This window comes from Rhinolophus sinicus, linkage group LG15 (assembly GCF_036562045.2).
Source record: "Rhinolophus sinicus isolate RSC01 linkage group LG15, ASM3656204v1, whole genome shotgun sequence".
Taxonomy (NCBI): domain Eukaryota; kingdom Metazoa; phylum Chordata; class Mammalia; order Chiroptera; family Rhinolophidae; genus Rhinolophus; species Rhinolophus sinicus.
Window position 1 is genome coordinate 44,014,854 of NC_133764.1, and position 22,593 is coordinate 44,037,446.

At 40.7% G+C, this 22,593-nt stretch overlaps 1 protein-coding gene across 2 annotated transcripts in view; it reads right to left on the bottom strand.

Annotated features, from left to right (window-relative positions):
- Positions 1–4,444: 4,444 nt before the first annotated feature.
- Positions 4,445–22,593, bottom strand: part of KAT7 (lysine acetyltransferase 7) — a 30,298-nt gene continuing 12,149 nt past the window's right edge. Inside the window, exons 6-15 of one of the 2 annotated variants that reach the window (XM_019740655.2) lie at positions 19,647–19,736; positions 18,103–18,201; positions 15,452–15,562; positions 13,497–13,688; positions 11,060–11,149; positions 10,714–10,854; positions 9,574–9,667; positions 7,494–7,640; positions 6,781–6,887; positions 4,445–6,115 (exon numbers count right to left, since the gene is read on the bottom strand). In XM_019740655.2, coding sequence (XP_019596214.1) covers positions 6,014–6,115; positions 6,781–6,887; positions 7,494–7,640; positions 9,574–9,667; positions 10,714–10,854; positions 11,060–11,149; positions 13,497–13,688; positions 15,452–15,562; positions 18,103–18,201; positions 19,647–19,736 — 1,173 coding nt within the window. In that variant the 3' untranslated portion in view covers positions 4,445–6,013. The remainder of the gene's footprint in view (positions 6,116–6,780; positions 6,888–7,493; positions 7,641–9,573; positions 9,668–10,713; positions 10,855–11,059; positions 11,150–13,496; positions 13,689–15,451; positions 15,563–18,102; positions 18,202–19,646; positions 19,737–22,593) is intronic. The other variant, XM_019740656.2, reaches the window with a different exon arrangement.

A 22,593-nucleotide genomic window follows, 5' to 3' on the forward strand; every position in this document is an offset into this window, starting at 1 on the left:
AACTCCTTCCAGATCAAATCATTTTAGGAAATGTTAGTCTGTCTCTCTGTCCTGGAAATCCCAAGGGAGGTTTTGAAAAACCGAGTCAAGAAACACTGATACTCAAACTTGGTGTTTTCCCAGAGCCCTTTTTGCCCACACTTTGTATTTAATGGGACACTTGAGGGACTGTGGAAGTAGAAATAGAAACAGGAAAGGGGAGGCTATATGCAGGGGAACGATGAAAGCTATGTAGGTTAAGTCAGTTTATGGAAAAGACTGGAAAGCCAGAATGTGAACTTAATCCAATGAACGACTGGGAAGCCATAGGAATTTGTGAGCAGACAAGTGATGAGCTGTATCTTTTTTTTTTTTTGATGAGCCATTCCTTGGTATCACAATACTCACTCTTCCTGATCTACTTCTATAAGAATTCCAAGGCCAGACAGGGACCTCAGACGCAATTTGATTGACAAGCTGAGATATGCTGAACAAAACAGGCTGAACTGGCTATGAGTGCCATTATACGGAATACGAACAGTGGAGTTACACAAAGTGGTGGCCCTCCCCTGGGCACACTTGGTTTCTAATCACAGGCAATCGATTAATGGAACCTGCAAGGCCAAACCGAATTCCAGCACTATAGTTTCAAAAGGACCCTACCTTTCCCTGACCCATTGCTGTGTATCAAACCATCTTGAAACAATGGCTTAAACCAATTATTTCTCACGATTCTCTGGGTTGGCAGGACTCAGCTGGATGTTTCTTTAATTTCATGTGGTGTCAACAGGGGTCACTCAAGGAGGCTGCATTCAGTTGGCAGCATGTCTGGGTTTTTGGTGCTATTGGCTGCAGCGTCTCGGTTCTCCTACACACGGCCTCTTATCCGGTCCCTCAGAAAAAAATACTGTTTAATTCAAGCTTCTGGTTTGGAAACGTCAGCTGGTTTTCAAGAGCCAAAGTGGAAGCTGCCAGAATATTACTTCTGCCACCTTCAATTAGTCAAAATTTCAGTCCAGCCCACACACGAGAATGAGAAACAGACCTTATGAGAAGGAGCAGCACACACATCCAGAGATGGGCCAAACTGCTGGTGGCCATTTCTCAAGATGGTCCATCACACCTTTTTTATGATACGAGTATAGGTTTCTAGTCACTTTGGAACAGAGTAAATACAAGGTGAGCTATTCCCAGACACAAACACCCAGTTAAGAAAGACTGGCTTCTTGGAATGAACGCGACTCGTCTAGAATACCTCTCCTAGAACATCTGAGCAGCAATGAAGTCAAAGTTGTGCAATAGCACAGGTTATTTTCTCCACTCTTGGGCACAAACCAACCCCCAAACCCCGAAATGGTGGCAGCATGACTTGCATCTAAAGGTATTGCACAAGATGAACAAACTGATATTGCAGCACCAAGCACATTATTCACCACTGGGCAGACCTTTGTTTCCTTCTTAGTGACATTTATTGGCACTTTGTTGAAGATACCACAAAGGAAGTGGGCAATTATACTGCCCCCAACAGCAGGAAACAGTCTGGAAGAGGCTATCATACAAGTTTATAGCACAAAGTGCTGAGGTTAAAACCAGTGGAGATCCAATCCCATGATCCCAATGCATAGCTAAAGGTAATTTCTAGAATTCCTAGCATATATCACATATTTAGCAGAATTTTCACTTTCTTAACACCCCAAAACCCTGTCCAGCATTTTGCCTATATGTGCACCTGTAAGGCCACGATGAATGAAAGGCCACGATGCCTCACCGTGGAGGCAAGGTGAGCCAGGGCTTCTCCCTAGCTCTCCCTTCCCCTCCCTTAATGGGAGGTTCTTTGAGCCTGCACACACACAGCTAGCTTAGGGCCTTGCTGTGAGAAAAGGTAGGCAAAAGGCAGGATTCCTGCTTTCTCAAACCAGGGTTTCTTATTAACCCAAATTAACTGCAGTCCAGGAATGGAATTCAAGGGCTCCATTTTTCAATTGTAGACAAATGTGTGCGTATTTCCATTATGTGCATTTAAAAAAAAAAAATGGACCCAATGTTTAGATTCCCATAGGTCAGAAGGAAAAGCCCCATAAGGATCACTGCTGAGCTGTGCTGCTTGATCCTAACACGTCATAAAAATGACGCTTCTTTAAAGTCATTTGTCAACTGCTGTTCAGAGGAAAAGGCAGGCATGTTTACGACTACCCTTGAAATTACTGTAATATACTTCCAAAAACCTGCTTTTCATTCGCTTCATACTCCAGAAGGACGTGTACTGTAAGCAAGCTGCAGTGTTTTCCTCTACTAGCTTTTCCTGTGCAGTCCCGACCTGGATCAGACCTACTGGCTCCACGTGAACTTCAGCTGAGGTCATTCGCAACCCCAGCCAGGCAACCCTGCCAGGCTACAGGGACAAACCAGAGCCGAGGACAAGTCAAAAGCATCATCTTGCTATATAAAGGGTATATATACCATATTGTTAAAAATTACTTAATGACTCACTATTCCCTGGTGAAAATGGGAAAACAGGCAGAGGCATGAGATGACTCACTGGTAACAGTCAAAAAAGTATGGGATTTGGAATCAGGGTTCTCATTGTTTCTGTAATCCAGCAGCAAGACCTCTGAGCCTCAAATTTCCTCATGTGAAAAAGGGAGAATACCCACCTCACAGTGGTGTTGTGGCAAGCACTTGAAGGAAACCATGTAAGTAAAGGGACAGTGCTTACTCAACAGTCTATTCCTAAATCAGAAGGAGAGCCAGAACAAGACATAGCTTTTACTTCCTGGGTTAGGTCTCTGGCCCCCATCTGCTGCTTATAAAATCAATTCTTTTGTCTGAAAGCTTTCACCAGTTTCATTTTTTGTGATGGAAGCCACTAGAAGCATGGGAGCCTGTGGCTGCAGCAAGGAAATCTAACTAGAACAGAGAGGATGATTAATCATTAAGGAATTGAAAAAACTGAGGAAGCAAATGGTAGAGGGGAGGGTGTGGGCTCTCAAGTTAGAACAAAATGAGATTTATGGCTGCGTTGCTTTCTGTGTCACCTTGGGCTCCAGGTTTCCTTCTGCAAAACCAGTGTGCATTTCTACTGTGCGAGGCTAACAGGAGTGTCCAACCAGGCAGGTGAAGACACCCAGCACAGAGCCAGGCACACGGAGCAACAGCTCATGCTGGGCTCTCTTCTTCCTCCAGACAGAGTAAGTGCTTTCTTTGGAGGGTAGCAGGCACTAGATCCAGGATTAACTCCAGACTTTTGCTCTTCTAATGAAGGAGCCTAAGCAGCCGAGCTTTTGTGCAGGTAAAAAAAGAATTCAGAGGGGATCAACAGTGTCACCGAAAGCAGCCAAGAAAGTGTAACTCTCTGTTCTTATACCTGTGATTTAAACCAAATTTTCCTTTTACAGTAGATCCTTGAATACCATCCCATTCAACATCACTTCATGATGTTAATGAGCTGCCAGAGGAACTTACTCTTGTTTATTATCAATTAACCTATGATACGACTGGTTTTGTTAAGTATCATCTCACTTAAAGTCATAGAACCTACTGACCTTAAATGAAGACTTACTGTATTTTTAGGTAAAAGAAAAGGGGGTGGTGATCAGTAGAGGCTTGGGATCCAGACTGCAAAATTTCAAGTGCCTTAACCTCTCAGCATTCTATTCTCATGGTCAATTTACCAACCTCATTTTTTTCAAAATGTTGAGAGAATTTCCCTTTGATGCAAATATGTAGAACAGGGAGATTTGGGCACACATCATTCTAAGGTAAATGTTAGGGCCTTCTTACATAACCATAAGCTTCTCTTCATGCCATCCCCTACCCCCCACAAGGGACACACAGGACGCTAACCTTGCAAAGGAGGACCCTGTCTGCTGGGACAGGTTACTGGCCATGGTGAACAAAACCACCCCAGTAAACGCAATATCCACCCTCCTCCTTTCCACCACACAAGCAAGTAAGTGCCTGGCCTCCCTTTTCCTGCACCGGGTAAACACCACAGGAAAATGCAGCTCTGAAAAGTCACTCAATCTGGGAGAGTCAATTTGAGGTGGTACTGCTCACTACTGGCAAATGAGCTTGGAGATGAAAAGGGATACACATATTCCCACCTTCCCACAACTATCAATTGTACCCCACCTATCCTAACTCCCGGCTGGTTTCTTTGCCCTTAAAAATCAGAGGAAAATGAACTTTACGAAAGAATACTGATTAGTCATTGCTATGCATACCTCTAATTTGGAAGCAAAGCAAAGCAGAGAGAGTTTATTCCATCACCCAGACAAGTTCAGAGTTAGCACTCCCTCTATAGACAGCCTGCATCAGAGAGAAGTAAAAAATTCCACAGCCACAAACAACATCCCTCAAGCCAGTTTAACTGCTAGGGAAAACAGATCCCAAGTGCATTTACTATTAGTAGCAGGTCAGCTGCACCATTTTCATACATAAATGAGAGCTCCTGGGTGAAACAGACTTGAGCAGAGAACATGCTTTATTGAGGAGTAGATATAGAACAGCACATTCTACCACATGTGGGGAAGGGTTAGCGTCTGTAAAAGGCCTTTACCCCTCAAGAAAACCCCCAGTGAGGTTGCTTTTGGATAAATTTTAACAGTGACACTGAAACTGGCAGGGAGCTGCCACTGAACATGCTTAAAATTAGCTCCCCCCAACCCACAGTGAGTATAAGTAGTGTACAGAGACGACAAGAGAAAGGCACAAATGACCAGAGTCGGGATTGTGGTGAGGGCTCCACATGAAGACAGCAGTGTTGCAGACGACCAAGTTGGGAGGGTGACATGTCAGACATCAAAAGCTGCCCCAAGATAGCAGGTTATAACGGGCTAGAGAGAAATTAGAGGGAGCATCTCTTCCTTCACTTAAACACCAAAAATAGGAGACCAGAGAATAGGGGGATAACGGCAAATCCCAAAAAGGAAATGGAGGAGTTGTTCTTGGAAGGGCATAAGCACTTTAGTCCTAGAGGCAGGGTGAGGCACTGTTGAAGAGAAGCAAACCTTGGCAGGGTGGCCACTCTGCCTGTTGAGTCACAGGCCAAGATATGGAAGTCATTTTCAATCAGTTTCTACTTCTCCATGGATGTTCAGACAAAACCCACAGAACTTATGTGGACGTGCAGGTGTGCTACAGCAGACTGGTACTGGTGAAAAGGTTTTTGCAGTTAATGAACCAAGTTAACATGCAGCATGAAAGGGAGAACTAGAAATTATTTTGGCACCTGCAAACGTAAAAAGGGGCAGGGAGTTGAGAAGAAAACATTTACTACTGGGCACTTTCTGGTGAGGCAAAACGTATTCATTCCCTTCCACCATAATAATGCCCGCTGCCCACTGGTGAACTCAATGCAAAATACAGAATCACCATCTCTTACTTCTTCTGTCCCTCTCATCCAGATAGACTAAGTGCCATTACCAAGGCTAATCCCTGGGAGAGGCTGCAAATGTATTTGGCTCTGGTCAGCCTGATACTGATCAAAACAGTCTTCTAATAAAAATGGAGGAAAAAATTTAAAGTGAGATGAAATCTAAAGGGAACGGACCCCTCCTGGTACACACACTCAGAAGTGTTACCTCTTCCCTGTCCCTCCAAAAAGCGTATGTAAGGAATAATCGGAAAGGTCCCGGAAACCGTATTTGAAGGTCTGGCGACCAGGTGGGAAGAAGCACTATTACAAAGTTTAGAAGACACAACACAATCTCATGGGGCTAGAGAACGTGAGGAGAGAACCAGTGACTGGACAGGTACAGTACCAAACAGAACACCATGGGTCAGTGCTATGAGGGACCGTCACTCAAGTCTAATATGGATCCCATCCGGGCAACCTCACTGAGGCCGAAAGAACAGTTCCTTAGAACCAGCGTCTGCAGTGTACATGAAGGTCGGAGCCAGGGCAGTCCTGAGGGGGTGGCCTTCCCAAAGGGTACCGTACTTGCCAATCACAAGAGCAACAGAAATGACAGACAGATCCCTAGGGTACGGATTCCTACTGCTGGGGTTCGCTGGCTCAGAGTAACAGGTCACTTTAAGTGCCCTTGGGAGGGGTCCATTTTAAACAGCTGGGATCCATGGTTTTATTGGAGTTGGATCTCTTGGCCTCTTTGGCTATCCACTCATCAATCAGGTCCTGGGGGAAAACAATGGGAAAAATTATACATATTCAACTAAAATGTCTTTATGTATATGGATTCCAAAATGATTGTTAGCAAAGAAGGAACCACCAAAGGTTTAATAATATATAGGTATAAAACAGGTGTAAAAAAAAAAATCTAAAGTTATCATTAGATTTATGAAACTCATACCTAATCCATTTCTTCCTACTATGCCCTTGGTAAGACCTGAAAAATCATTCACCTTCCCTTTGACACATATGAGTCAATTAAAAAATTTTTTAAATGGGCATGAGTTGGGATGGCATTTGTTAAATGAATTTAAAACTACTTCCACGAACCCTGGAGTTTATGAAGATCCCCCTCTACAGATGGACAATTTTCTCCAATCTAACAAAACCATGAAGCAACAGAAGTGCTGTGCAACATAAAGCTGCTTAACTGAGCTGCTGAAGTGTGGCATCCAAATCTGAGACAGGAGCTTCCCAAAAATTCTGAGAAGGATAAGGTAGGAGGATAAGCCTGATGAAGGCATCACGGCACGGTAAAGAAATGAGACTAAATAAATGGTGGATGGAGTCAACTCCTTTAAAAAGGGAAGTTACCTCTGGGGTGGGAAGGCCCCACTTTGCTCAGCTAGGCCTCGAGGGACATTCAGCAATGAGCTAAGAAAAAGCTTTACCTGTCTCTTTAAAACCAGGTGCTTTCCTTTCCAATACTTGAGCATCTGAAGAGCTTGCAGAGTGCTAACGATGTCCACAGGATTCACAGCCGTCTCCTGGCTAATTTCTGAAACATAAGAGCTACTGAGAACCCTGCCAAAGGGCAGACCCCCTTTATCAAGCCCCACCCCCCCAGGAAATCCAAATGAACTTCAAATGGTTAGAATCGCCAATACTCAACCCAAACTGTTCAGAAAGTTTATGATGCATTCATGTGACAGTCCAAATAAACTATGGAAGAGGGATATTGGAGCAAGAAACTCCTCTTGGCCCCTTATAGAAATTAAGGTCAAAGACAGACTACTAAATTCTTCCACCCTTGCATAAACTTACAGGGATGTTTTAGAAGCTCGTCTGTGTGCCAAAACTTGAAGAAGTTTTTCTTCATTTTTGACTTTTGTTAAGAACTAAAATGGTAGCAACCTGAGATTTGAGAAACCAAATCATATGACCAGTGCCAAGAGCCAAATGCTCTGGAATCCTTACACACCATCAGTGAGGGTCTCTGCAGTGACCCACATTCAGAGGGCCTTCTGTTCTCATTCAGATAAAACAGAATGGAACATTATCTTTGCAGGTTACAAAACATGAACAGAGCCAAGTGGAAAAGTCAAAATATTCAGAGGAGCTAACATCTTGGGTTAACAACCATTCTAGAGTGTCAAAAACCAACCTTTGATAGAAATCTCTTTGCCTTGGAAATTATGCAGGTAACGAAGCAGCACTTCTTTCCAGTAACTGCGATAGCTTATGAGCCCCAGATCTGAGAGTGGACGTTCTGGGGAGCCAACTTTTTCTTCCACTTTGGAAAGCAAATAACCTGCCAGGGAACAAATATACAGACTTTTTCTAGCAACACTATCTCTCATCCCATTAAAGAAAAACAATGTGCCAATATAGAAGAAGGTATAAATACGATCTTCTTTACAGTATCAATTAGAGTACAGTCAATTCCATTCATTCAATGGAATACTTTATGGCTGCTGTAGAGTATGCTGCTTTTGTATAAGCAGAAAGGGGAAAATGTGTATTTGCATTTACTTATAATAGACATTAAAAAACTGGAAGGTTCCACTAGAAACTTTAATAACAATGGTTACCTGTAGGAGTGTTTGGAACAGGGTAGATAGGAACTGGGATGGGAAACTATTTCATTATATAGCTATTTATATTTTTCAAGTTTTTGAACTTTTAAGGATAGATTATCTCAGTACCACTTATGTCGTGTGTGTGGAGGGAGGAGACCTGAATCTCGAAGCCTCTAGTACTAATATCTACCATTCAACATTATGGGGATACAGTCAGCAAAATTCATACTCTGGGAAACTAACCTTTCTTCAACAAATAAAAAGCAAATGAAAAAAAAAAAGATGGGAGTGGGAACTTTCAGATTAAAAGTGATTTACAAACCACAGCTATTAATTCCAATATACCAATTCTATGTGGATAAGTGAAAAAATTGTTTTTTTAAAGAAAATCTCAAAATCAGGCAAATTTAAAAAATATAATTTAGGAATAGAGGTAAAAGAAAATTGGCCATAAAATGGTAAACATTACAGGAGTTTTACACTATTCTACTTTTGTATGTGTTTGAAAATTTCCACAAAATTAAGTTTACAAAATAGATGTTACCTATTAAAGATACAGTCTCCCTCCCCTTTGTGGGTTATGCCACTTCCTCATTCATCTCGTCCCAGGTGGCTTAAAAATGACTTAATAATGAAAGGGTTGGAAGGCTAATTCTAAGGATTCTAATTTTGACTAAAATGTTGCACGACAGTTTAACATTAAATAACAACAGTTGATTCTCCGTATTTATAGTAGTTATGTTCTATAAAGTCACCACAGACACTATGGATTAGTGAGCACCGAACCTCTGTTCCTAGGGAAATACAGGGTTATGTTTCTACAAGCCTCTGGTCACATTTTCATCAATGAATCACTACACAACCCCATTCAACAATACTTTAATATATATTGTTGATTCAATAACATTGAACTCATGGCCAACAGCACAATAAGCTAGGCCTGAATGAAGGCTGTCTGACGCACATATTTTCACTGTAAAGCATATCAAAGCCTCTCTAGACAATATTTCAACACTACACTTAGGGGCCATTTAAAATCTGCAACAAAAATCCCCAAAGTAAGAAAAATGTGGCTCTAGCAGACCATGAAAAGGACACTTGATTACAGCACGAGCTGAAACAAGGCACCACCTTGTTTGACCTTGGCTGGGAACATTTGGTGACTTATTATTTGCTGTTGTGCACACGTCCATGAATGACTACAAAAGTGCCAAGAGTATTGGTTTGGGTTACAAATAAATTCTAGTGAATAGGCAAATCCCCAAATACAGAATCCACAATTGAGTCCCAAACCCTCTATCAGGTATGCTGCTGGCCTCTAGGAAAGTCCTTACAAAACCGAAATCCCTAACATCCAGGAAGAGGTTTGAAGCCTTAGCACGTATGTGCTGTTCATAAGTCTCAAGTTGGGATAACCCTAAAGGACTTACTTCACTCTCCTCTATTATCTCCTGCTATCAGGAACCAAACTCAGGGTCCTGTATTCATTGAGTGTTCAATGTGTATCAGGCCCACTGACTGTACTGAGGTTTCTTCCACTTACTCATTCCCGTAATAAATATCAGCATAACCCGCTACACGCCAGGAATTGTAAAACCCATAGGACAAAAATACAAACAATATTCACATGGTCTCTGCTATGTGGCCCTTAGCAGTTTCACTTACTGAAATCAATGAGCATCTTGCCATAGCCCTGTCTCATGTACTGAGGCATGGTGAGGATACAGGATACATTGTAGTTGAGGAATGAGTTCTTTTCCTAAAATGGAGAACAAACAGAAAAGCAGGTCATAAGGGTTTGGAATCAAGTGTCAGCAGTCCCAGATACAAAATAATGCTGCTTACCAAGTACCTGGCTAACCAATCCTGGGAGTGGCTGTCAGGTTCACAGTTGTTACACACCCTTTATGATGGCCAAGAACATGAATCCCAGGGTTTCCCTAGCTCTGAGACCTCCAGTCTCATTTTAAGGAGGGCTGACTCTAGATTCTTTCCAGTCACAGAGCAGGGCAAGGTTTAGACAGCAGAATTGGTCTAGAGCCGCCCTCTTTAAAAGCAATTTTTTCAAAGGAGGCTGCCTACTGGAGAAGGGAGGGATCCCAAACAGTAAGTCCCCGTTCCGGAAGGGGGTCAAAAACAATCAAATCACATATTGTATGATACCATTTATGTGAAATGTCAAGAACAGGCAAATTTACAGACAGAAGAGCTGGAAGCGGTTGAGTGGAAATGGGGAGTGTTGCTTATGGGTATGGGCTTTCTTACTGAGGTCATGAAAATTGATGATGATGATTGCGCAGTGGTTGCACAGTTCTGTGAATATACTAAAAACCACTGTACACTTTAAATGAGTGAATTGTGGTATGAGTTATATTTTTAAAAAGTTACATTAAAAGTCCTAAGTAAAAATCTGACAATGAATCTTTAAAGGCATAGTGGCTTTACCATTGAGAGAATCCAGCTAGAGCACCAGGGAAAAGGAATATATTCCTAGATCTGAGCTAATAGAGGGCAAAGCCATGAGAGTTGGCTTGACTATAAGATGTGGGCTTGTGGGTTAGTAGGCAGGGCTCTGGCCAGTAATTAATAGGCAGCTTCAACCCCCAAGTCCAGAAATGAATCAACCAGAAGCTTTTAAATAAAGACTGGCACATTTTCATTAAGCAATGTTTGATACAGATTTTCTTTGTTTTCAAGAAAGCGCTGTCATCACTGCCCCGAGTACTGCCTCTTCCTGAGGCCCCATTGCCAACATCAATCACCCTGTTCTGCCCATTAGCTTCTTAATCTCCAGATCCTGCTGACCTTGGAAAAGTATCCAATCAGGTGACAGCCAGTGTTGTCTGCTTCGGTCATAACATAGAACAGGAAGGGCTCCACATCATAATATAATGTCTTGTGGTCCAGAAAAAGCTTGGCCAACAGGCACAGGTTTTGGCAGTAGATCTGGAAGCAGAGAAACAGAGTTCATGTGTGGGCCCATGATTCCTGAGCTTATCACATGACGGCCTAAAATTAAAGACCATATTACTGTCAATGAAGCAGAACTGCATATTTTGGTCAAGAGTTCCATCTTCTTTTAAGGTGAGATAAGTTCCTTCTGAAACCTGTGAATGTACAACAACTTTCTTTCTTCCGTGACTACTTTTACCTTGTTTTTCTTGCCATCCACTTCAAACACGGATATTGAACCTTTGCGATATATCTCATCACCGGGTGGGTGTTTCCACACACACTTAGCCTGCAAGAGAATGGAATTCACATCAGGGAAACAAACCTTCCCAACAAAACTGCTGCTTAAAAGAGAAAAAGAATCACAGGTCAAACTTAGTCAGCTGAGATTACAAATAGTTGGACACACTTGAGAACATGCAGGAACACAGAGATATTTTTTTCAGTAAAGCAAAGGCTCCTAAATCATTGTCATATTATTTATGGTATTTTTATAGCAGTTTGGAACAAGTTTTCTGGATTACATTCTGGCACCGACTCAACTCAGAAGATTAAAATCATCTACTATGTAAAAGCCAGATAAATAAAATACCCTTGCTTATTATAAGATGCCTTACAACAACAGGAAATTCTTAAGCAGCTTATTTCCAGCAACTTAGAGTTGCTAAGTAAAGGTAGGAATACTTTACTCTCACCTTTACCAGTAACTTCTCTAAGCTGTCTCTTTGTTATATAAGGAAATAGGGGCAAGTTCTTCTGTGGCCAAAAAAAAAAAAAAAAAAAGGCTGGGGGGTGGGGGAGAGGAAAGCAAGGTAGCCTGGTTGAACAGCAAAAAGCTTGGAGTAGGGATCACTTGGCCACAAAGTACCCGCCTTCCTTATCTTTAATTGCAAATAGAGTTAATGTAGCCAGTCAGCCATTTCTATAAACAGGTGAATTCTTGAAAGGGTTCATATAAGTATGTTTAAAAACCATATGTATGTATTTTATTGTGACTTTTGGTCAACTCAAGAATCATGTCCCAATTTGTCATATGTAAATCCAAATATTTAACTGGAATTGCTTTAAGAAAGCTCCACCTATAGTTTGTTCTTATCTCCACCCTTTACTCATGCTGGCGCTTTCCAACAATAACCAAACTAATACAACAACTATTTGCTTAGAAACAGAAGCCAAACCTATTGGCCAAATGGCCAAAGGCCCATTTCAGTGATTATAGCTGAAGCAACAGAAATCAGAGGTATGGACTAAAATATTTTTATTTCCTGAAATTCGATTTTTGTTAACTCATATAATACAATAGGATCTTCCCCAATTCAGAATGTTTACTTGACCCTTAGGTTTATCCAGACTCTTTGTTTTCTCCGCCTACTATTTCTTGCCCCTTTTGGCTATTTCATTGGTTAGTGCCACTGAATAACTAGAAACAAAAAAGGAAGAAAAAGGGCATAAATGGTAAGCAGGTCTCATCAATAAAAATACCAGTCTGACTTTCACATAGCAAAACCATATTTTAGTTTATCTCCGTGGTCTACAATCATAGAGACCAGGCCTTCTGATAACCATTATCCCTGTGCCCTAGTGTCCCCACCAGCCCTCGCCCATCTCCCCTGTGGCATTTTATCCTTACCCCAAGTCAAGTTTGCCAGGTCTGGGGGGCTTAACTCATAGGAGAGGTTTTGGGCCAGAATGCTACAGACCATGTGGCTCCAGAGGTGAGAACACAAAAAAGCAGTACCAACAAACTGGAGAGACGAGTTTAAGACAGAAACCATGAAATGCTTGGGTTGTATGTTCAGCATATAGAAATCCTGGGAAATAAAGATGGAAGGGCAAAGAGGAAGAGACACCCTAAAAAGCCTTAGAGTCAAATTATGTTATTACTATAGAACGAAGGAAAAAAAAAAAAGGTTTCCCTGTCTGAAAGACTGATCTCTTGCCCCTTGCCCTTTTCCCATCCCTACTCCATGGCAGAAAGTTCCTTTAAGACAAGACTTTTCATTCCACAAGTCGGGAAAGAAACATGGCTTAAAGCTGCAAAGTATCTAGTAAGCATATTTGTCAACAATATGAGATTCAAGTCTTTATCTCTATAGGAAGAAGAACGTTCAGAAACCAAAAAGCACTAAACAACTTGAGAAGGCATCAAAGGACCCATTCTGTTCATTTCATAATTTACCTCCCTTACGTAAGTGTTCATTAAACACGTATTTATTGGCAATGTATTGCCTATGGTAGCTGCTAGGGATACAAAGGTGAGTCATGTTGTCCCTGCCCTAGCTAATGAAGTCTATTTATTCTCATCTAGTTTGGGAAACATAAAACCTGTGGACAGAGGTAATTCATATCCTCAGGAAGAAATGACAAAGAGCAGGCAGCAAGAAAAAAAAGACAGGGAGATGTGCATGATAGGATGTGGTTGTGATACAGGGCCAACAGCTGCTTTTGGTACCACTCAGCACCAGCAATGCCACCGGCTGTAGAACCCCGACCCTGAAATGTTGCTTTCCATTTCCTATTTCTTCCTCCCATTACTGTGAACCACCAAGACATGCTTAGAGAAATGCCATCTGGATAGATGTCAATATCTAAAGATCCTATAGCTTATGGCCGCCGTGGAATCCTAGACAACTTACCATGTGTCGGCGGAGTATTGTTTGGCTCTTCATGTATTTTAAACAGAATTCACACATGTAGAGACGTCCCAGTCGTGCATATTCTTCAGGATAGGGAGAATGGTACCAAGTATCAAGCTCATAGCGACCGAAAGCAATTGTTTTAATCATGTTGCTTCCCTCTGTGATTTGGCCTTGCAGCCTTAACTTCTCCTGTTGTAAAGAAATCAAGTCAAAGGAGGATTAAAATGACAGTTGACCCTTGAACAACTGGGGGGTAGGGTGTTAGGGACGTTAACCTCCCAGGCTGTCTTCGAATATCTGCGCATAACTTTTGACTCCCCAAAACCTTAACTACCAATAGCCTTCTGTTGAGGGGAAGCCTTACTGATCATATAAACAGTTGATTAATACATACTTCGTATGTTATATGTATCATAGATTGTACTCTTACAATAAAGTAAGCTCGATAAAAGAAAATGTTATTAAGAACATCATTCGGAAAAGAATTTCCAGTATTTATTGAAAAACATCCCCACGTCAGTGGACCCACCCAGTTAGAACCCATGTTGTTCAAGGGTCAACTGTAATCATCTTTGTTTTGTAAGCTTGTGTGCGCGCCGTGATGCCAGGCTACGGAAAACAAAAAGATCAGACGTCCTTGGATTCCAACTTAGGAGAAACTTGCACTGAAGAGGGCTGCGCAGGCAGCCGTGGATAAGCAGGAAGGCCTCTGGAAAACTTGCTATCTACAAGGCCTGGAGGACAGGCCTCACCAGGGAGTGTAGCTTCCCTGCTCCCTACCACACTTTGGGTCTCATCTCTTGAACATCGGAACAAGTCCCTGGTAAAATCTGCACCAAACTGAATTATAAAAAAGGCAATCTACCACAAATACAAACTCCACGCCTTTCAAAACAGTCTAACACTAAACAGAAAAGATTAGCTAGACTGTGCTTTCTACATATTTCCAGAAGCTTTTATAAAGCTGTGTGGATCTGCGTGACATATACCTGCCGTGGCCCGCTCTCAACTTAGGTTCCTTAAAAAATTATTTTGGAAACATTGACAATGCTTCAATTCTGGAGTCTAAAGTCTAGAAAGTAGAAAATAGATTTGGTATCCACTGAGAAAGGCTAGCCTAGGAAATGCTGTTCCAGAGTAGGGCAGAGAAAAACAGCAGCGGCAGCCCATCCCAGCCATGGGCAGCGAGCAAACTCTGCCTCCTACAGAACTTTTAACAAGTGTGTTCTAGGATTTTTAAATGAAGTATTTCTTACAGTTGGGAAAAAAAAAAAAAAAAAAAAAAAGGAAGTGATTCACTTGATTGTTTCCCTGAATACATGTATTCCATTAAATCAGAGGTAAACTCAAATCACCACAATTTTATTCAAGTTGTTGAAAAGTCTGCCTAGGTCATCAAAACTAAATGTTAACTAATTGTAAATAAAAATCCGAACCGAAAACCATCTTAATATGTAAACCTTGGCTGTGTAAAAGATTAATTATAAAACACCTTACAATAGCCTTTTCCATTATTCCTCTTCACTGGCTTTTTAATTCTTTTACAGCTGTTTTGAAGGGCTGAGGCCACCCTGCAACGGGGAGTTCCCATCGGGGTTCCGGGACAACAGGAGATATCTCCCAGTCCAGAGGTTCTCAGAATTGCAAATTACCCAACTGAGACAAAGGGGCACCTATTGTTTTACCTAGCTAACCACCCCCCACCAAACAGGTCCTTCCAGGAATTGAGGTGGAGAGAGAAAACTCCAGCGGACAAAGGAAGGGAGGAAGGGTAATTTTAAATATGAATGGGAAGGAAGACAGTCTCAAATAAAGATACCTGGGGGAAGGGGAAAGAGGTTATTCAAGCAGCAAGGTACACTGAATTCCCATCAACTGACTGCTGATCCGTTTTCTTGGCAGTTCTAAACGCCCGTCACAAGCGGTCCTCAGCTTGGAGGTTTAATACTCACCAAATCCTCTGAGGCCCGGGCCTGTGCTCTTCGGAAAAGATCCAAGTCATACTCGCTGGTCAGGTTTTCTAAGAGAGGTTCCCGAGTGTTCCCATAGGTCTGCCTGTGTTCCTAGGAAAATTACCAGAGCGTGATACTTTCTGCTAAGAGCATCTTTTTCATTTTAATTGATGCACAACCATAAGCTATTTATTGCCAGGTATCACCCCTGGCACTACAGGATTTGGCATAGACACACTACTTATCAAGCAGGTTCATGCCAGAAGACACCCACTACCCACCCTGGTGAATCTGGAAAGGAAATGCTCTTCCAACCTCTCCAAAAGGGAGTTTCATTCTTCTACCTCTAAATGAGCACCTCAAGGATCAGAACACTATGCTTCCATTTCTCCCTCTGAAAATGAGCACCACAGTACAAATAAACAAAATGTAACAAACCCAAAGGCACTGCACATTGCTAGAATCCTGAGATCTGGAATGAACCTTGGTGCATACTCCCCCATTTAAAAACAAAACAAAAAACCAAAGCTCTAAGCCTAAAGAGTCTCAGATTTCAGACAGAAAAGAAAATCCGCAGGTAGGAAGGAGCAGTTCGACGAAACAGTCTGTGGTAAATTCTTTCACTGAATTGTTGCACCCACCATTAACACTGTCCGCCGAAGGTTTGTAATGCTCTGACTTTAGAACTCCAGCCCAAGTGCATACGAAAAACAGGCTGGGCTCCAAAAAATATTTTACTAAATATTAACCAAGAAAAAGAGCAAGGAAATTAGAAGCACAAAAATAACCCAGTTTTAAGTATCAAAACTTACCATGGCAGTCACAAGTATCCTTACACAGGAAAGAAATTCCACAAAGGAAACTCCCTTTTTAAACCTGACTCTAGCCCTTCCCACTTCATCCTAGACTCCACCTCTCACCCAGAGAATGGAAGACCATGGTAGTTAGGTGGCGTGGCTGGCTCATCCCAGGAAGAACATTACAGACTTCACACACATATTAGCATATGAAAACCCCATTCACCAGTACCTTCACTCCTAGTAAAACTTCTTCCAGTTAATCTGGGCCCATCCGATGGGTATCTTTTTGAATTGGACTCTTTATCATCTAAGATCTAGGTTCTACTATTAGTTTTTTCTTATAGTTTCGTGAACCTTTTTTTTTTTAAAGCTTAAAAGAAAATCCTATTCAGCATTTTTACCAGGAAGGCTGGGTCCAAATCACCTAGCCCAAACTACTGGAAAGCAGATGTTTATAAGATAAATTTCAGTAGCATACTTCAGACACTTTCTACCTATGTGATTCTGGGCAAATTACGTCTCTTAAGCTCTGTTTCCTGGCTATAAAAATAGGTGAAATACCATCCATCTTCACCACAAAGATTATGGGGGCAACATAACCACAGTGCCTAGCACAAGCATTCAATAAATGGTATTATCATATTATTATCTCTCTACCCAATTTGTAGGAAAAAAAACCACTGAACAAGACGGAGAGAATATAACTATGCATCCTACAGCCACTAGAGCCCTTCCTCTACAAACCCAACACAGTCTGGTGTGGGTGTTGAGCTACAAATTCACCCCACAACGAACCACTTCTCTCACACTGGCCCATCTCCATTTATTCATAAGGTCATTTGCAAGACAGCGATGACTATCAAAAAGTAAATACACAGTCTGGCACACTTTCATTTTAGTGAAGCCATGCTGACTGCCTAAGTATTCACAAACTATACTTTTAATAATACATTCTAATGACTAAATAATATTCCACCTCCATAAAAAAATAAAAATATGCATTAGAAGAAGACTGAGTGATTACACGCCAAAATGTTAACAGTGGTTTTTATCTTGAAGGGTAACTTTTATTGGAATTTTTCTTCAGTTTTTTAGTATTTTCAATAGTAAGCATTTACTAGGTTTATAATAAAATACATCTTTACTTAAAAATTAATTTTTATGCAAAAGTTTTTTGACGAATTAACAAAATGAGGAAATTAGTTCAAGATATTAAAAAACACAGAATTCAAAGCTGTAGTTACAGTAATATCCAAATTACGTAAATAGGCATTATATAAAAAGCTAAAAGGACATATCCCAAAATGCTGGTTATTTTTAGATAATAGGATTGTTTATTTCCGTAGTTTTCTTAATTATTCTATAGTTTAGAAATGTGCATTACTTTTAAAACTAAGAAAAAAGTTAAAATACTATAAAAATATCTATTATAGAATTAATACCTTTTATCATGTAGCAATTTTATTTTTCCATTAAAATAAGTGGACTACAGCTTAGCTTGAATATTTTTCCTTATACAGACATCTCCATTATCATGGTATTTGTCTGAGAGGGTAAACTAACCTTTTAAAGCTAAAGTAAAGTTTACAAACAACTAGAGGATTGAACTTTTTTTCATCTAAATTCTAATAGTATTTTGGAAATATTCTAATAGTTTTTGGAAGACCTTCTGTTTTCACTCTTAATAGCACCGTTCTGGGGGATTATAGTAAATTCTAACTGCCAGAGAAGATTCCTTACACTTACAGAGGATACCAAATGGCAAATCTGAAAAGCAGAAGCTTAGAAACCAAAAGGAATCAAATGTGATGGCAAGAGTTCATGCCAATTAACTATTTAATGTTTTCTTACCATGTATTTCTCTTTCTGTTCTTTGCTCAGCCCAGAATTTCTTTTCTTCCTGAGTTCAGCAACCTTTTCCTTATATCGTAGCTGCCTCTCTGTTGGTGCCTAAAAGGAGAAAATTGAGACGCTAGCTGGAAAACTCATTATCTAATTAGTTTCAAAATGAAAATAACAACAAATAAATAAAGGGAGGAGGATGCCAGATGTGTTACTATTGGCAATTAAAAAATTCCAAATTGAGTTCCCTCATTACCTGAAGCACTACTCCTACTGTCAGTTAATGAGTTCAGGAATGTACTTATTTTAATATAAACTCAAACAGAACATATATTAGGGATGAAAAGCTCCACAAAAGCAATAGGAATAAAATAAAGATCATTTCAATTCAGTAAGCATTTACTGAATGCTTACCGTTTTCCAAGTATTAACACTAACACAAAAATGAATAAAAATTTAAAACCCGAGTAAAACAGAACCCAAGATAGACAATGAAGAAAAGTGTAGCTACCACTTACAGAGTGCTTATTACTTGCCCAGCACTGGGGATAGGTACCTAATATGCATAATTTAGCTGATTACCCTAATCAGGTAATGACAGGTAGGTCTTACTCACTCCTTTTTATTAACACGGAAATACAAGTTTAGGGAAGTTACCTGACCTGCTCAACACCACACTGCTAGAGTAACAGAATCAAAGTATTCAAATCCAGATCTATCTGGCTCCAAAGTCAAACTTCTCCCTCGTCACTATGCTTCCTGCTATCCACCTATAATCTAACCATAAAAACAGACATCCATATGATGAGCTATGTACGTATATGTGACAAGGGCTAAAGTGACATTCTGAGAACATTACAACGGGAATGCATGAAGAAGAAATTCATTAATGGTAGGAGAATTTTGGGGAAGAATTCCTACAACAGCTTAGAGTTGCACAAGGCCTTGAAGAATACACACAATTTCTTCTTGGTATAGGTATAGAGTTCGAGGCAGAAAAACAGCAAGAGTAAAGACCAAAGGCATTCAGGGAAGAACAAAGAATTAAGCGTAATCAACGGGTATGGATGTTCAGAGAGGCACAAGGATTAGGGCAAAGCAGCACCTTGGAATTCAAGGGAAGAGAGAAGGAAGAAGGAAAATGACAAAATTAACAAATGTCAAATGCTAAGGAAAAGTCACTAGTGACCTTGGAAACATGCCAGCAGAGAGGTCTGAAATTGCAATGGGTTAAAAAACAGATGCAAAATGAGGAAATAGAGGAACAAGTGCAATCTTTCAAATAATCAGGATTAGCTTTCATTATTGCTATTATTATTACTATTATTACGATTATTATTATAGACAGCATGATTCCTTCATTTATGAGGTAGAAGTGTTTCATGAAAATGTACTATTTGGAAATCAAATATAGTTCTGAGTTTCTAAAGACCAGTGATTTAGACATACCGTAGAAAATAAGAGGCAGAGATATACCTAAAGACAGTCATGGGGCAGGAGATCCAAGACTTGGCTCTTAAACTGAGCGGCCAGAGCTTTAACAAGGCCCGTACCTGGTGCCTGGTTGCATGCCTGTTGTTGTCATCTTGCCTGTGGGACAGCATCCTCTCTTCTATCTGCTTATCCCGGCTCTGCGCTCTCACCTGCAACCATCAACAACGTCAATAAATCCACCTGCTTCTAAGACTAATGTTTACTTAGAGCATAAGAATGCAAGAATAAATCCCCTGAATTTACGTGGTACTTTTACTTTCAAAGGGTCTTCACATTATCACAAAATCTGTAAGATATAGATAAGCTTCATATTCTGTTTTCTCAGCCATTAACTGAGAATCAGAGAAGTGAAATAATTGCAGCTAAATTGTGGTAAAGATTTTAATTAAGTCTGATGACTCTGAGCCTGGATTCTTTCCACTGTACAATGAATAAGAAACAGCGTGAGGAGGTACAAGAATCAAGTGAAGAAGTACAAAGAAAACGTCAGATACCTGGGGTCAAGTCTATAGGGAAACTTAACTTTGAAGTATGTGATCTTCGACAAACCAAGTTAGTTTTCATCTCCTGGGTATTGAGGACTCACGTCCAACCGCCTATTCAACTTCAACGTTAAAACTCAGCATTGTCAAAACAGAACACTGACATTCTCCCACAGGTCTGCTCCACCCCAAATCTTCCCCACATTTATAAAGAGCAACACTTTCTAAACAAGTGATCAGGTCACAAACTTAAAGATCATGCTTGATGCTTCTCTTCCTCTCACACACATTGAATCCATCAGCAAGTCTATTAGGCAGCTCCCCTCCAAAAGATATTCTGAATCCAACCAGTTCTTACTATCTCCACTGGTCCAGGCCACCATCTACCGACTGAACTTCAGAACAGCCTTCCAACTAGTCTACCCTGAATCCACTCTTGCCCCGTCCAGTCCATTCTCCACACACTAGCAAGCTGTGATTTTAAAAAGGACTTATGAAATTACATCGCACCTCTGCTAAGGCCCTCCAGATGCTTCCCACGCCGTCAGAACACAAACATACTCCTGTGCCAAGGCCTGCAGGTCCTTCATCGTCTGGATCCGCATCCTCATTTCTCATCATCATCCAGCCACACTGGCCACTTTCGGCCCCTCACACCCAACAGTTTACCCCATCTCACAGCCTTGGCGCCAGCTAGCCTTCTAAGATCTCTCCTAGATTTTCACACAACTGCCTCTTTGTTGTTAGCCATGACTCAGATCAAAGGCCAACACCTCAGGAAAGTCTTCCTTAACGACCCAAGCAAAAGCAGCGCCGCCGTATCCCTGTTACCCACCAAACAGTCACTCTGTATCTTTTAGTCTTTTATTGTTTAGTCTTGTTTCTCATATTTATCACTACGTGAAATTCTTCTTTCCTAATTTGTGTTATTTTGCCTCCCCCCCATAAGATTGTACACGCTCCATGAATGCAGTAACCTTTTATCTCACTTACAGAATCCTCAGCTACCTTTAACAGCATGTAGTCAGAAATCTAGGACTGAATAAAAATGGTCACATCACTGATGGCAATAGTTTACCAGGAAACTCAGAGTAATCACGTATCTGCAAGTACTTTACAAACTTTAGAGCTTTTAATAAATGTGAGGAATTAGTCTAATCTTTCCATTTGGGATTTTAAATGTAAAAAGCTGCATCTTTCAGAAATTCTCCTGTCCTCCAAGCATATGTTCCAGTCATAAAGATTGATTATGCTGAACCTGAATCCCCTTGTGAAGAAAGAACACAAAAGAAGAAAAATTCAGGAAATGCTTTCCTTTTCTTCAGAATTTTCTTCCCCAAACTGAAATTTTGATTTCTTAAAAATAAATTGCTTGGGCTGGCCCGGTGGCTCAGGCAGTTAGAGCTCCATGCTCCTAACTCCGAAGGCTGCCGGTTCGATTCCCACATGGGCCAGTGGGCTCTCAACCACAAGGTTGACGGTTCGAGTCCCGCAAGGGATGGTGGGCTGTGCCCCCTGCAACTAGAAACGGGAACTGGACCTGGAGATGAGCTGCGCCCTCCACAACTAAGACTGAAAGGACAACAACTTGACTTGGAAAAAAGGCCTGGAAGTACACACTGTTCCCCAATAAAGTCCTGTTCCCCTCCCCCAATAAAATCTTAATAAATAAATAAATAAATAAATAAATAAATAAATTGCTTAAGGTAACATGTTCATATGCTCCAAGCCAACAAATTTAAAAGTTATACTTTAGGAAGACTTTCACGTAAAACCACTGACAATAGAAGATCATCCTATTTAGAGATAAGTGGTAGACATCACACAGAACACAGCTATTTGCAGAGAAAGAAGCACCTAATAGCTCGTCAGCGTTGATGCAGATGTTGGCAGAGCTGGACCTGTTTTGATCTGGTCTCAGACTAATGGGAAGATAGTAAGACCTACCCCTTACTCTTACACAGAGCATAAGAAACTGCCTTGCTTGTACAAGAGACCTGAGAGGAAGAAAGTAAGACTAAGTGTCCTCAACCTTCCATATAAGCATTGAAAGTATACTACTGTGCTGAAACACATAAAGAAACAGCCCATCCTGTAATTGACTTGTAAATAAGAGAAAACATTTCTAAATCAGGGAGAAGTAATGTTAGCTGGGGAATCTAACTTTTCTCAGGATGAAACTGCTTCAGACAGAAATAAACCTGGGCTCATTTACAAAACAACTACAAAAGCAACACTTTGGTCTAACCAGCTACTACCCAAGCAATCCATTCAATTAATAACATTTTCAACTCTGGCTTCCCCATAATTAGTTTTTTTGTTTCCATCCTTGGTAGCAACAACCTATACAGAAACATACAAAACAGGATCTTAGGCTCTACTCCTAACTCCATTATTCCAAAATCCCAAAGGTTATTTAGGAGTACATTTTTCAAGAATTTAAAACAATAGCCAAGAGATGTGACATATAGATGATATATTACAGAACTGTACACCTGAAACCTATGTAACTTTACTAACAATT